Raw genomic sequence first — 14,446 nt, 5'->3', positions numbered from 1 at the left:
TAGTTGATCACCTAATTTAGATGCCTTATGAGAGTATAATAAGCAGGGTGGTGGTGGCTCACATCTGTAACCTTAGCTACTTTGGAGGCTGAGATATGAGGATTGTGATTGAAAGCCAGCCCAGGGAAGGAAACTCTGTGAAACACTTATTTCCAGGTAACTACTAAAAGCCAGAAGTAGAACTGTGGTTCTAGTGGTAGAACGCCAGCCTTGAGCTGAAGAGCTCAGGGAAAGCACCCAGGTCCAGAGTTCTATAACCTACAAAAAAAAATTTAAAAATTCAAGTACACTTCTCGAGCAAAAAAGGTCTGGGACAGTGTGTAGGCCCCGAGTTCAAACACTAGGACCTGTATAGTATAAAGGGAAAACTTATTGAAAACTTAATTGAAAAAAAAACCTTTACCTCACCATAATTAATACGTTTTTTACTGCTCAAAAGTTTTCTTAACTTTTTAGTTTATTTGAAAAGAATAGTGGAAGAGAAGTGTTTGGGTTGAGGTGCTAATTAGGAGCTATAATAGAAAAATGTGGAGGGGTTTTCTCTTTTGTATGACTAGTAAGTAGAACCTTATTTGTGTTTAGTCTGCATGTGATTATTTCACTCTATTATACTTTTTTTTTTTTTTTTTTGAGTCCCTTAATTCTAACCTATCCTTGGATAAAACCTGAGTAGTCTTGCAAATCAATTCAGGATTCTTCAGGGTAGATAGCTTTTTTAAAATTCTTTTGGTATTGAATTCAGCCTATGCCAACTTCTGACTTTATCTTATCTGACACCAGTAATAATAATTCCTCTGTTTTCCAGCTTTCTGAAACCAAGATTTTCACTGCTTCCAATGTGTCTTCAGTGCCTCTGCCTGCGGAGAATGTGACAATCACTGCTGGTCAGAGGCAAGTGTGTGGTAAAATTTAGTACCTTTTCCCAAAGAGATCTTCTGAGTTAGTTGTAAAGAATAACAACATTTTTCTTCACAAACTCCCTTGATGTTAGTAGAGATTTATAATAGTAATAATCAGTGTGCTGAATGAAAGTTCACATGTTGTAATATTACATCATACTCTCATTTAATTATGTAGACCAGACTAATCCTCAGTAGCATTGACTATATAACTTGTCTTGAAGTAGCCAGGGAAAAGTAGACCCAACTTGAAAGTAGGATTTTTGTTTTTTTGGTGTCAGTCCTAGGGCTTGAACTCAGTCTTGACACTGTTCCTGATCTTCTTTTGCCCAAAGCTAGTGCTTACCACTTGAGCCATAGCTTTACTTCCAGTCTTTTTTTTGGGGAGGGTGTGGTGTTTATTGGAGATCAGAGTCTCACAGAAGCCTGGGATGGCTTCAAGCTGTGATCCTTACATCTCATCTTCCCTCGCGTCCCATTGAGTGGTATTGGACACTGAAGTTTGAACTCATAGCTTTGTGCTTGTCGAGCAGGTGCTCTATTCCTTGTCACACCTCCCAGGCCTTTTGCTCTTATTATTTTTTTTTAATTTTTAAAAAAAATTTTGTAGGTTATAGAACTCTGGGCCTGGGTGCTTTCCCTGAGCTCTTCAGCTCAAGGCTGGCGTTCTACCACTTGGTGGTTAATTGGAGATAAGAGTCTCATGGACTTTCCTGCCCAGGCTGTCTTTGAACCACAACTCTCAGATCTCAGCCTTCTGAGTAGCTAAGATTACAGGCCTGAGCCACCAGCGCCTAGATGATGATGATGATTATTGTGTGTTTGTGTGCCAGTCCTGGGATTTGAATTGGATCTGGGCAGTGTCCATGAGCTTTTTGTTCCAAGCTGGTATTCTACCACGTGATCCATAGCTCCCCTTCTGACTTTTTGGTGGTTAATTTGGAGATAATAGTCTCATTGATTTTCCTGGGTCTCCTGAGTAGTTAGGATTACAGGTGTGAACAACCAGCATGTGGCTGCTCTGGTTATTTCTGACACAGGGACCAGTGCCCATACCTCAATCCTCCTGTTTATTATATTTCCCATCATAGCTGAGATGACAGGCATGTGCTACCACACCTACATTTTTTTGTTGAGATGAGGTCATGTGAACTTTTTGCCCAATCCAGCCTAGTATTGCCATCATCCTAATCTCAGCCTCCTTAGTAACTGGGATGATAGGTTTATGCCATTGCCCCCAGTTCTTGGTTGAGATGACGTCTCATGAACTTTTCAACCTATTTGGCTTTGAATCTCAATTCTCCTCTGTGACTTATGCATGCTAGAAATTCCTTCTACCACTGAACTACCTCTCTAGTCCCATATTTTACTCTGTACTACAGGTAATATGAAATTTTGCATAAGTTGAGGAAGACATCTAAAACTTTCTTTGTTCTAAAGTAGATGAGAATTCTGGCATGTGGTTTTAATTTAATTTTATTTTTTTGGTCGGTTGTGACGCTTGAACTCTGGGCTTGGGCCCTGTCCCTCAGCTCTTCAGCTCAAGGTGAGCACTCTACCACTTGAGCTACAGCGCCACTTCCAGTTTTCTGGTGGTTTATTAGAGATAAGAGTCTCATGGACTTTCCTGCCCAGGCTGGCTTTGAACCATAATTCTCAGATCTCAGCTTCCTGAGTAGCTAGGATTACAGGCATGAGCGACCAGCGCCCGGCTAGGCATATGGTTTTAAGTTGTAGGAAATATTAATGATAAGTACTCGGTATTAAAGTCATGATTAACTAGTTTTAACATTTGACCCACTTTGTGAGTTTGCTATACATTAAACTAGCATTGAAGCTGGGCATCCCAGCACTTGTGAGACTAAGGCAAGAGAACATGGTGAGTTGAAGCCAGTCTGGGCTATATAATAAGAAAGAAAAGCCAGTATCTTTAAAAAAAACAAAAACGACTGTTAGTGATGGCAACATCAGTGAATTCACTTAGATACCATAATGACTTTAGGTATCAGTTATTTTGGTTTGTTAAACATTTAGGACTTTGTGTTTGTGAGCCCAGTAAGTGCCTGAGTGATCTATTGGGGAATGTGAGAAAGTTCAGTCATTATTAATAAAGTTCCCCTTCTTTCTGTGCTAGAATTGATCTTGCTGTTCTGTTGGGAAAGACACCATCTTCAATGGAGAATGATTCATCTAATTTGGATCCATCTCAGGCCCCTTCTCTGGCCCAGCCTCTGGTATTTAGTAATTCTAAGCAGAGTGCTATATCACAGCCTGCTTCAGGGAACACGTTTTCTCATCATAGCATGGTAAGTAGGAAATTCCCACCACCTAAACTATACACGTGTAGTCATTCTTCTATCAGAAGACAAAGTTGTTGTTGTTCTTATTCTTTATTTTTTTTTAATTTAATTTTATTTTATTTGTGAACATACTGTACAGAGGGGTTACAATTACATGGGCAGGATAATGCGTACATTTCTAACCAAGCATTGCAGCCTCCTCCTTTGTTTACCCTTCACATCCCTTCCCAGCCTCCCCCCTCCCCCCCCATCCCAATCCTTCTCCTACCCCCCTTCCCCCCCCCCCCCCCCCCCGTTCTTATTCTTATCATCATTGCCAGTCCTGGGACTTGAACTCAGGGCTTGGGCACTGTCCCTGAGCTGCTTTTTTGCTCAAGGCTAGCTACTCTACTAGTTGAGCCACAGCGCCACTTCCCGCTTTTTCTGTGTATATGGTACTGAGGAATTGAACCCAAGGCTTCATGCATGCTAGGCAAGCACTCTACCACTGAGCCACATTCCCAGCCCCAAAGTTAATTTTTTTTTTTGCGGGGGGAGGGGGGTGGGGGGGGTGGGTGGTGGTGGTCTGGTCGTGGGGCTTGAACTCTGGGCCTGGGTGCTATCCCTCAGCTCTTCAGCTTAAGGCTAGCGCTCTACCACTTGAGTCACTGTGCCACTTCAGCTTTTTTCTTTTTGCTTATGTGGTGCTAAGGAATTGAACCCAGGGCCTCAGGCATGCAAGGCAAGCGCTCTACCACTGAGCCACCTTCCCAGCCCCCAAAGTTAAAGTTTTTAAGGTATTTCTTAGCTTCATTTTCAATTCTCACATCAGGCAACACTTAATTCCCAAAATAGGATGATAGGTATCCCATTGTCTTAAGCAGAAGAGGTTTTTAGGTAGAAAAGTCTGAAGAAAGCAGAAACAACAGAAAGTAGATTACTTATTCCTAAATTACTTTCCTTATGGGACAATTAAAAAATAATCAGTATGTGGTTAGGTTTTCTGTGTAAAGATAAAGGCTAAGGAATGTCAAGGTCCATGTTTGTATTTTTTTTTTTTTTTTTTGTCGGCCGTGGGGCTTGAACTCTGGGCCTGGGCGCTGTCCCTCAGCTCTTCAGCTCAAGGCGAGCGCTCTACCACTTGAGCTACAGCGCCACTTCCGGTTTTCTGGTGGTTTATTGGAGATAGGAGTCTCACAGTCTCTCCTGCCCAGGCTGGCTTTGAACCGCTATCCTCAGATCTCAGCCTCCTGAGTAGCTAGGATTACAGGCGTGAGCCACCAGCGCCCGGCAATGTTTGTATTTTTTTTGGGGGGGAGAGGGATCCGGTCTTGGGGCCCGAACTCTGGGCCTGGGCGCTGTCCCTCGGCTCTTCAGCAGCTCAAGGCTAGCGTTCTACCACTTGAGCCACGGTGCCACTTCCAGGTTTTTTTCTTTTTGCTTATGTGGTGCTGAGGAATCGAACCCAGGGCCTCAGGCATGCAAGGCAAGCGCTCTACCACTGAGCTACCTTCCCAGCTCCCCATGTTTGTATTTGGGTGTAGAAATTGTGAAGCTTGAATTTTTTTTTTTTTTGGTCGGTTGTGGGACTTGAACTCTGGGCCTGGGCGCTGTCCCTCAGCTCTTCAGCTCAAGGTGAGCGCTCTACCACTTGAGCTACAGCGCCACTTCCGGTTTTCTGGTGGTTTATTGGAGATCGGAGTCTCACGGTCTCTCCTGCTCGGGCTAGCTTTGAACCGCAATCCTCAGATCTCAGCCTCCTGAGTAGCTATGATTACAGGCGTAAGCCACCAGCGCCCGGCATGAAGCTTGAAGTTTTGAGATTATCTAGGCCAAAAATACAAAGTTAGTAAGCTGTACATACTGGTGTGCACTATAACCCTAGCTGTGCAGGAAACGTTCATTGGTTTAGGCCAGCCTTATCAGCAGTGTTCTAAGACCCTCTCTGAAAGTAACAAAAAGCCAAAAGAGTTTGTGGCCATAGTGCCAACTTGTTAATCAGATTTTTTTTTTTTTGGCCTGGTTATGGGGCCTGAACTCTGGGCCTGGGCACTGTCCCTCAGCTCTTCAGCTCAAGGCTAGCACTCTACCACTTGAGCCATAGCACCACTTCTGGCTTTTTTCTTTTTGCTTATGTGGTGCTGGGGAATTGAACCCAGGACCTCAGGCATGGACCTCAGGCATGCAAGGCAAGCTCTCTACCACTGAGCCACCTTCCCAGCCCTTGTTAATCAAATTTTAATTGTTTTGCAATTCTAATTAAACTGAAGATTGTTGCGTTTCCTTATTTCTTAATAGGATAAAATTGTTTTATGTATTTTAAAATAATTTTTATTAATATTAAGTGATTACATAAACAACAAATTTTACAGTATTGTGGGATAGTGATTCTTAAAGTCACAAACACATTTAAACTTTCACAGTGTTTTATATATTTTTGGGTGGGGGGGGGAGGGTCTGGTGTGGGGCCTGAACCTTGGGCCTGGGTACTGTCCCTCAGCTCTTCAGCTCAAGGCTAGCACTCTACCACTTGAGCCACAGCGCCACTTCCGGCTTTTTTCTTTGCTTATGTGGTGCTGAGGAATCGAACCCAGGGCTCATGCATGCAAGGCAAGCGCTGTACCACTGAGCCACCTTCCCAGCCCTGTTTTATGTATTTTTAAACCACATATGTTTTTAGACTAGGCCTCCAATAACCTAGTCTTTCTAAATCTACTACATAAAAAATGTAGCCTAGTGCTAGAGTGCTTGCCTAGCATACATGAAGCCCTGGGTCATTCCTTAGTACCACAGAAAACAAAAGGCCGGAAGTCGCACTGTGGCTCAAATGGTAGAGTGCTATCCTTGAGCAAATGAAGCTCAGGGACAGTGTCCAGGCCCTGAGTTCAAGCCCTAAGACTGGCAAAAAAACAAAAACACAACCCAAAAAACAGACCAAAAAAACTAGTTTGTTCTCCACTAGAGTGTAAGTGGTAATACAATGCTTATTTTTCTCTTCTTTTTTTTTTTTTTTTTTTTGTCGGTTGTGGGGCTTGAACTCTGGAGCTGGCACTGTCCCTGAGCTCTTCAGCTCAAGGCTAGCGCTCTACCACTTGAGCCACAGTGTGACTTCCAGTTTTCTATTGGTTTATTGGAGACAAGAGTCTCATGGCCTTTTCTTGCCTGGGCTGACTTTGAACTGTGATCTTCAGATCTCAGCCTCCTGAGTAGTTAGGATTACAGCCACCGGTGCCCGGCTTTTAGTTTTCATTTTTTTAAGACCACCTAAACAAATGCAGCAGTATTAATAGTAGAATAATCTAGGGCACTTAGTACATGATTTCTCAATTACAGCATTATAACAGGAAATAATGTCACTAAGTGCCAAAGCCTGTAATACTAGATACTTCGGAGGACTGAATTGCTGAGCTCAAGCAAAAAGGTCATGAAAGAGCTATTTACAATAAAGTAAATGTTTTTAAAAAGTGGTAGAGTGCTAGCTTTAAGCAAAAAGCCTCGGGTAGAGCTCAGGCTTTTGAGTTGAAGACTAAGGTATGACAAATAAAAAGTCAAGAAGACTATCTCCAAAATAACCAGCAGAGGGGCTGGGAAGGTGGCTCAGTGGTAGAGTGCTTGCCTTGCATACATGAGGCCCTGGGTTCGATTCCTCAGCACCATATAAGCAAAAAGAAAAAAAGCCAGAAGTGGCACTGTGGCTCAATTGGTAGAGCGCTAGCCTTGAGCTGAAGAACTGAGGGATAGCACCTAGGTAGGCCCAGAGTTCAGGCCCTACGACCCAAAACAAAACAATCAGCAGAAAGCCAGGTTGGAGGCATGGCTTTAGGGCTAGATCATTAGCCAAGCAAATGTGAAGAAGCCTTAAGTTAAAACCCCAGTACTGGCAACTAAACTTAAAAAACTACTAAACTCATTAACTATTTTCAAAGGAATATGAGAGTAAACATGATGTCCTGTGGCTGGGTGCAGGTGGCTTATGCCTATAGTCCTAGCTACTTAGGAAGCTGAGATCTGAGGATTTTTGTTTGAAGCTAGCCTGAGCAAAGAATTCTGTGAGACTCTATCTCTCATTAACCACCAAAAAGCCAGAAGTGGAACTGTGGCTCAAGTGGTAGATCATTAGCTTTGAAAGAAAAAGTTAAGGGACAGCGCCCAGGCTCTGAGTTTAAATTCCAGTATTGTGATCAAAAAAGTAAGAAAAGAAAAAACTCAGGTGGTTGAATTCTGAGGATTACAGTTCAAAGTTAAACTGGGAAGGAAAGTGGAACTGTGGCTCACGTGGTAGAGCACTAGCCTTAAGCAAAAAGCTCTGGGAAAGCACCCAGGCCCTGAATTCAAGCCCAGGATAGGCATCCAAAAAATAAAAGGTGCCGGGCACCAGTGGCTCAAGCTTGTAATCCTAGCTATTCAGCAGGCTGAGATTTGAGGACCGCAGTTCAAAGCCAGCCCGGGCAGGAAAGTCCATGAAACTCTTACCTTCAATAAACCACTCAGAAAACCTCAAGTGGCTCTGTGGCTCAAGTGGTTGAGCGCACCCCTTGAGCTGAAGAGCTGAGGGACAGGGCCCAAGCCCAGAGTTCAAGACCACGACTGACAAATAAAAATAAAAGGTGACTCAAGGCCTTATTTATTTATTTGTTTTATATTGGGGATTGATCTTAGTTTCCCACACTTGGTAGGCAGAGCTCTATACTTGAGCCACTATTCTAGTCCCTCTTTGGATGGTCATTTTCAAGGCAGGGACATTTATGTCTTGGGTGGCTTTTTTTAATGATACTCCCACTTGAGCTTTTCTATGTCAATGAGAATGTTAGACAGGTGCCTCTGCATCCAGCCATTGTGCTTCCCCAGTAGTTGGGATCCTGGTTCTCAAGTAGCTTATAAACAGTAATTCAAATTTTGTTGCCATAACATTTCTTCTAACGCATGTTGTCTTATAAATGTAAAACTAAGTAGACTTTACTTTCTCATTAACTGCATTACTATATTATTTAATGTGCCTTAAACTGAGAATATTAAATATGAATTGCTTAATATATATATATATTTTTTTTTTTTGGCCAATCCTGGGGCTTGAATTCAAGGCCTGGGCATTGTCCCTGAACTTCTTCTGCACAAGGCTAGCACTCTGCCATTGAGCCACAGCACCACTTCCAGCCTTTTCTGTTTATGTGGAGCTGAGGAATGGAACCCAGGGCTTCATACATGCTAGGCAAGCACTCTACCACTGAGGAACCATATTCCCAGCCCTAAATATAAATGTTAAATAACATTTAAGAAATGTTATTGTTAAATGTGGTCTTTATCTTTCAGTTTAATTTTGAAAAAGGTTCTTGGACTAGACTTAACAGCACTTCTGTTGGATTTATAGCACAAGTGGTTGGACTTATAGCACAAGTGGTACATTTTCTGTGTAACCTTGAATTCAAGCCCCCAGTACCTTCTACAAAAGAGAAAACAAAACCAGTATAGTTCAAACTCACATGTAGTATACTATGTAGCCCAGGCTTTGAACTCAGGATTCTCCTGACTTGCTCTGCCTCCCAAATATTGGGATTTTAGGAATTTGCCACTATGCAAGGTTTTTTTGTTTGGTCTGGTCATTTGTTTGTTGTTGGTGGTGGTGGTGGTTGTTTTTGTTTTTGGTTGGTCGTGGGGCTTGAACTCTGGGCCTGGGTGTTGTCCTTCAGCTCAAGGCTAGTGCCCTACCACTTGAGCCACAGCACCACTTCTGGCTTTTTTTCTGCTTATATGGTGCTGAAGAATTGAACCACGGGCCTCATGCATGCAAGGCAAGCACTCTACCACTGAGCCACCTTCCCAACCCCTTGGTCTGGACATTTGTTTGTCAGTCCTGAGCCTTGAACTCAAGACCTAGGTCTATTCTTGAGCCTCTCTATGCTCAAGGATAGAGCTATACCACTTGAGCCATAGTGCCACTTCTGGCCTTTTCTGTTTATCTGGTACTGGGGAATCAGACCCAGGACTTCATGCATGCTAGACAAGCACTCTACCACTAAGCCACATTCCCAGCCCAAGGAATTTTAATCTTTTTTTTTTTTTTTTTTTTGCTTTGCCCTTGCCAAGCCTAGCACAATATAGCTAAGTCACATTTTTTCACTGGTTAGTTTTAGTATAGGATCTTGCTTCCACCTTGATGTGATGGAACAGAGCTGCTCCACCTTATAGTGGCTAGGAAACAGAAATGAGCGGGAGAGACTAGGAATAAAAGTATGCCTTCAAGCACCCCAGTGACCTACTTACTTCACCTAGAGTCTACCTCCTGGTTTATTTCACTTCCCAATAATGCTATCTCAAGTTAGAGATCTAAAGCAACTAATCTATTGATTAAACCAGAATCCTCATGATTTAGACAGGTTGTGGCAGCGCAAGCTACTCAGGAAACAGATCAGAATCATCCAACCAGGCAAAATTCATCTAAACCAACAAGTCAGAAATGGTACCATTACTTTTTTCTTTTCTTTTCTTTCCTTTTTTTTTTTTTTTTTTCGTCGGTCATGGGGATTGAACTTTGGGACTGGTACTGTCCCTCAGCTTTTCAGCTCAAGGCTAGCACTCTACCACCTAAGCCACAGTGCCACTTCCAGTTTTCTGAGTGGTTTATTGGAGGTAAGAGTCTCATGGATGGGGCTGGGAAGGTGGCTCAGTGGTAGAGCGCTTGCCTTGTATGCATGAGGCCCTGGGTTTGATTCCTCAGCACCACATAAGCAGAAAAGAAAAAAGCCGGAAGTGGCACTGTGGCTCAAGTGGTAGTGCGCTAGCCTTGAGCTGAAGAGCTAAGGGACAGCTCCCAGTTCCCACAACCGGACCCAAAAAAAAAAAAGTTCAATGACTGTGCTGCCCTGGATGGCTTTGAACTGTAATCCTGAGATCTCAACCTCCTGAGTAGCTGAAAATGGAGCTGTGACTCAAGTAATAGAAAGCTCATCTTATATGAAAAAATTGAGGGACAGCACTGACCCTGAGATCAGAACCTAGTACTTGTACCAAAAAAAAGCTAAAAAGTGGCTTGTATTAGTCCAGTGGACAAGTGCTGAACAAGCAGTCCAAAAACTCTGATACTAACCCACTGGTAGCTCACAACTAAAACCCTCGTTATTCAGGAGGCTGAGATTTGAGGTTTGCAGTTCAAAGCTAGCCCATGCAGGAAAATCTGAGAGACTCTTATCTCCAATTAATCGCAAAAAAAGCTGGAAGTGGTATTGTAGTTCAGCTGGTAGAGTGCTAGCCTTGAGCAAAAGGAGCTTAGGGACACCACCTAGACCCAGAGTTCAAGCCCCACGACTGACAGTGAGGGAGAGAGAAAGAGGGAAAATGAGTGGGAAGAACTTGATGACGTTCAAGGCCAGTCTGGGCCATAGGGTGAGACTTAACTTGCCCCCAAAAGGGAGTTTTTCTTGGTTATTAGGAAGCAATCACACTGATTTGTTGATTGGTTTGAAAATTGGGGTGCCTATCTCTTTTTCACCTGTGTTTTCATAGTCACAGCATTCAGTTGAGATGGTTGTGGTTAATTGGTTTTGTTTTATTGGAAAAAATCTTAGTGACTGAAGTAAAATGTTATAATTACCTTCATGTTAATAATCAAATATTGGTTATTTTAAAAAATACTAAAGGTGTGGGAGCTCTACAGGTCTTAACTTTATCCATGAGGACAGAATGATAATGTTACCAGTTTTTAATGGTTCTTATAATTTCCCCCCCCCCCCCGGGTCCGATCGTGGGGCCTGAACTCTGGGCCTGGGCGCTGTCCCTCAGCTCTTCAGCTCAAGGCTAGCGCTCTACCACTTGAGCCACAGCGCCACTTCCAGCTTTTTTTCTTTTTGCTTATGTGGTGCTGGGGAATCGAACCCAGAGCCTCAGGCATGCAAGGCAAGCGCTCTACCACTGAGCCACCTTCCCAGCCCGGTTCTTATAGTTTTTGAGGCAGTTTAACTGTTAACTCAGATTGACCTTGATCTTCTTGCCTCTGAAGTGTTTATCTTTTTTTTTTTTTCCTTGTTTTGGAGGCTTGAACTCTGGACCTACGATCTGTACCTGAGCCTCTTTGTGCTCAAGGCTAGTGCTCTACCACTTGAGCCACAGCGCCACTTCTGTCTTTTTTGAGTAGTTTATTGGAGCTAAGAGTCTCCTGGGGACTTTTCTGCTCTGGCTGGCTTCAAACTGTGATCTCAAATCTTCTGAGTAGCTAGAATTGCAAACATGAGCCACCAGCACCCAACCGCCTCAATTTTTTTTTCATAAAAATGTTAAGTTTACACATATTACTATTCATAATAGTCTCAACTTTTGAGTAATTAGTGTGCATTGTACAGGAGGTAGTAAGTGCAAAAGTATTTTTTCTTTTTGTTGGTTATCGGGCTTGAACTCTTGGCCTGAGTGCTGTTCTGAGCTCTTCAGCTTAAGGCTAGCGCTCTACCACTTGGGCCACAGTACCACTTCTGGTTTTCTGGTGGTTAATTGGAGATAAGGGCTCAGACTTTCTAGCCCAGGCTGGCTTTGAACTGTGATCCTCAAATCTCAGCCTCCTGAGTAGCTAGAATTACTGGCTTTAGTCACTGGTGCCTGGCTAAATATATTGTTTAATCCTACAACTTGTGTGTACTTTTTTTTTTCTGGTGTTATTGAGCTTGTGAACTTTAGACTTTCACTTACTGGTAGGCAAATGTACTGCCACTAGAGCCATACCTTATTGTGTGTGTCCTGTGGCTTGAACTCATATGGTCTGGGTGCTGTCCATGAACTTTTGTTCATGGCTAGTGCTCTACCACTTGAGCCACAGCTCTGTCTCTAGCTTTTTGATGGCTAATGGGAAATAAGTGTCTCACAGACTTTTCTGCCTAGCTGGCTTCAAACCATGATCCTTAGATCAACCTCCTGAGTAGCTAAGATTACAGGTGTGAGCCATTGACACCTGGCACAAGCCACACCTCTTGGTGACTTCTTTTTATTCTTCTGTTCAGATGAGTAAACTGAGATAAGGAGAGAATAATAGTAAATTTTCCAAGATTTCATACCTAAGGTTTGAACCTAAATAATTTTTACTGTAGAACTTGTACTCATAACAGATTGTGCTGTGTACTCAGTCTGTTAAATCTTATTTTTCATTTTTTAATGTTTTACATTTATTTGAGACAGTGTCTTGTGTAGTCTGTCTTGAATTCCTGGGCTCAAGTGATCCTTCTGAGTGGTTGGGACACTTAAGTACATGCAGTGACTCTTGGTTTGGTAACATTCTTTCATGTGTGTATATGTTTATCTGATCAGGTCATACTGTGTAGCTTAGGCTGGTGTAAAACTTAGTTTGTAGCCCAGGCTGCTTTGTAACTCAGAATCATCCTGTCCTTATCTTTTGTGCTAAGATTACAGCCATATGCTAATATATCCACCTTGTTCATGTTATTTTTCTGATCTGTCTTGGGTTTTTGGCTGGATAAATAACTTTGTGAGTAGCTGAGTGAGATTACTGATCCAGAGACTAATTATTTTGTTGATCTGTAGGTGAGCATGTTAGGGAAAGGATTTGGTGATGTTGGTGAAGCTAAAGGTGGCAGTACCACAGGCTCCCAGTTCTTGGAGCAGTTTAAGACTGCTCAGGCCTTGGCTCAGTTGGCAGCTCAGCATTCTCAATCTGGAAGCACCACCACCTCCTCTTGGGACATGAGCTCAACCACACAATCGCCATCTCTGGTGCAGTATGGTAAGAAGATTATAGTGACTTAAATCCTTTACCCATTCTAGTATTATTGTTAATAGACTGGTAGGAGAATTGATAACTGTGTCGAAGAGAATGAGCAGTATTCTCTGATTTTCCTTAGTCAGAAACTTAGATAATAAAAATTGAAATAATATATCTGTTATCAAACTTACATGCATAGTTGCAGTTTGTTTTTGTTTTGATCTAGGTATTTGGATGAGATTCTCATTAGATTAGCCCACAGTTTTTTTTAAATATCAAACTACTTTTGGGTTCACAGGGTGGGCCATCTTAAGACCTTATTAACTTGGGGCAATTTGTAGATTTCTTTGTTATAAAAGCAAGGTTCAAGGGTTGATTTAATTAGATGTTACTTAACAAATCCTATAATATTTACCAAAGGAGATGAGATTCAATCCCAAATGTACATGTTTAATGAGTTTCTGAATCTTGAGGGCCTCATTTATGGCACTAGTACATGATAGTATTTTTTTGGGACCCCACATCACCTTTGTTCTTACTTTGGGTTTCCTCTTGTAGATTTGAAGAATCCAAATGATTCAACAGTGCATAGCCCTTTTACAAAGCGCCAGGCTTTTACCCCATCTTCAACCATGATGGAGGTGTTCCTTCAGGAGAAGCCACCTGCAGTGGCTACCTCCACAGCAGCACCTCCACCACCCTCTTCTCCTTTGCCAAGTAAATCCACCTCGGCCCCACAGATGTCTCCTGTGTCTTCAGACAACCAATCCTCCAGCCCTCAGCCGGCTCAGCAAAAACTGAAACAGCAGAAGAAAAAGGCCTCCCTGACTTCTAAGGTACTTGATGATGTGGTATTTGGGAATTAAGATTTATGACTAAGTTTAGAAATTAAATTCTGTTGTCTTTCACTCATATTTGTAGATTCCTGCTCTGGCTGTGGAGATGCCTGGCTCAGCAGATATCTCAGGGCTAAATCTGCAGTTTGGGGCATTGCAGTTTGGGTCAGAGCCTGTTCTTTCTGATTATGAGTCTACCCCCACCACGAGCGCCTCTTCAAGTCAGGCTCCAAGTAGCCTGTATACCAGCACGGCCAGGTATAGGAAACACTAATTATAGGACCTCTTTCAGTAATCTTTTAAATTTTTTCTTAGTTTTTTGAAACTCTAGAGAAGTCATGCATTGACTGGATGAGAGAACAGTAGTCAATCACAGTATTTTGTTGACTGCTATATATATTTTTGTTGTTGCTGCTGCTGCTGCTGTTGTTTAATTTATGTGCCAGGCCTTTTCTGTGTATGTGGTACTTGAGGAAGTGAACCCAGGGCTTCATGTATGCTAGGCAAGCACTCTACCAGTAAGCTACATTCCCAGTCCTATAAATATATATTTTAAGAGGAAAAATATAGATACAGATATGATACATATGTATTAGCCAGACTATAGGCTCCTGCCTATAGTCCTAGCTACTAAGGAGTTGAAATCTGAGGATCACGGTTCAAAGCCAGCCTAAAAAAGGAAAGTCTATGAGATTCTTATTTCTATTTAATTTCCAAAAAGAACTGGAGTTATGG

At 42.5% G+C, this 14,446-nt stretch overlaps 1 protein-coding gene across 19 annotated transcripts in view; it reads left to right on the top strand.

Annotated features, from left to right (window-relative positions):
- LOC138809106 (ubiquitin-associated protein 2-like) overlaps window positions 1–14,446 on the top strand; it is a 62,955-nt gene that overhangs the window by 25,535 nt on the left and 22,974 nt on the right. For all 19 annotated transcript variants that reach the window (XM_069995502.1, XM_069995498.1, XM_069995495.1 and 16 more), the window contains 5 exons: window positions 806–891; window positions 3,034–3,205; window positions 12,698–12,896; window positions 13,434–13,711; window positions 13,797–13,969. In XM_069995502.1, coding sequence (XP_069851603.1) covers window positions 806–891; window positions 3,034–3,205; window positions 12,698–12,896; window positions 13,434–13,711; window positions 13,797–13,969 — 908 coding nt within the window. The remainder of the gene's footprint in view (window positions 1–805; window positions 892–3,033; window positions 3,206–12,697; window positions 12,897–13,433; window positions 13,712–13,796; window positions 13,970–14,446) is intronic.

This window comes from Dipodomys merriami, unplaced genomic scaffold, assembly GCF_024711535.1.
Source record: "Dipodomys merriami isolate MVZ:Mamm:240054 unplaced genomic scaffold, mDipMer1.0.p SCAF_485, whole genome shotgun sequence".
Lineage (NCBI taxonomy): Eukaryota > Metazoa > Chordata > Mammalia > Rodentia > Heteromyidae > Dipodomys > Dipodomys merriami.
This window is presented reverse-complemented; position numbering and strand designations above follow the sequence as displayed.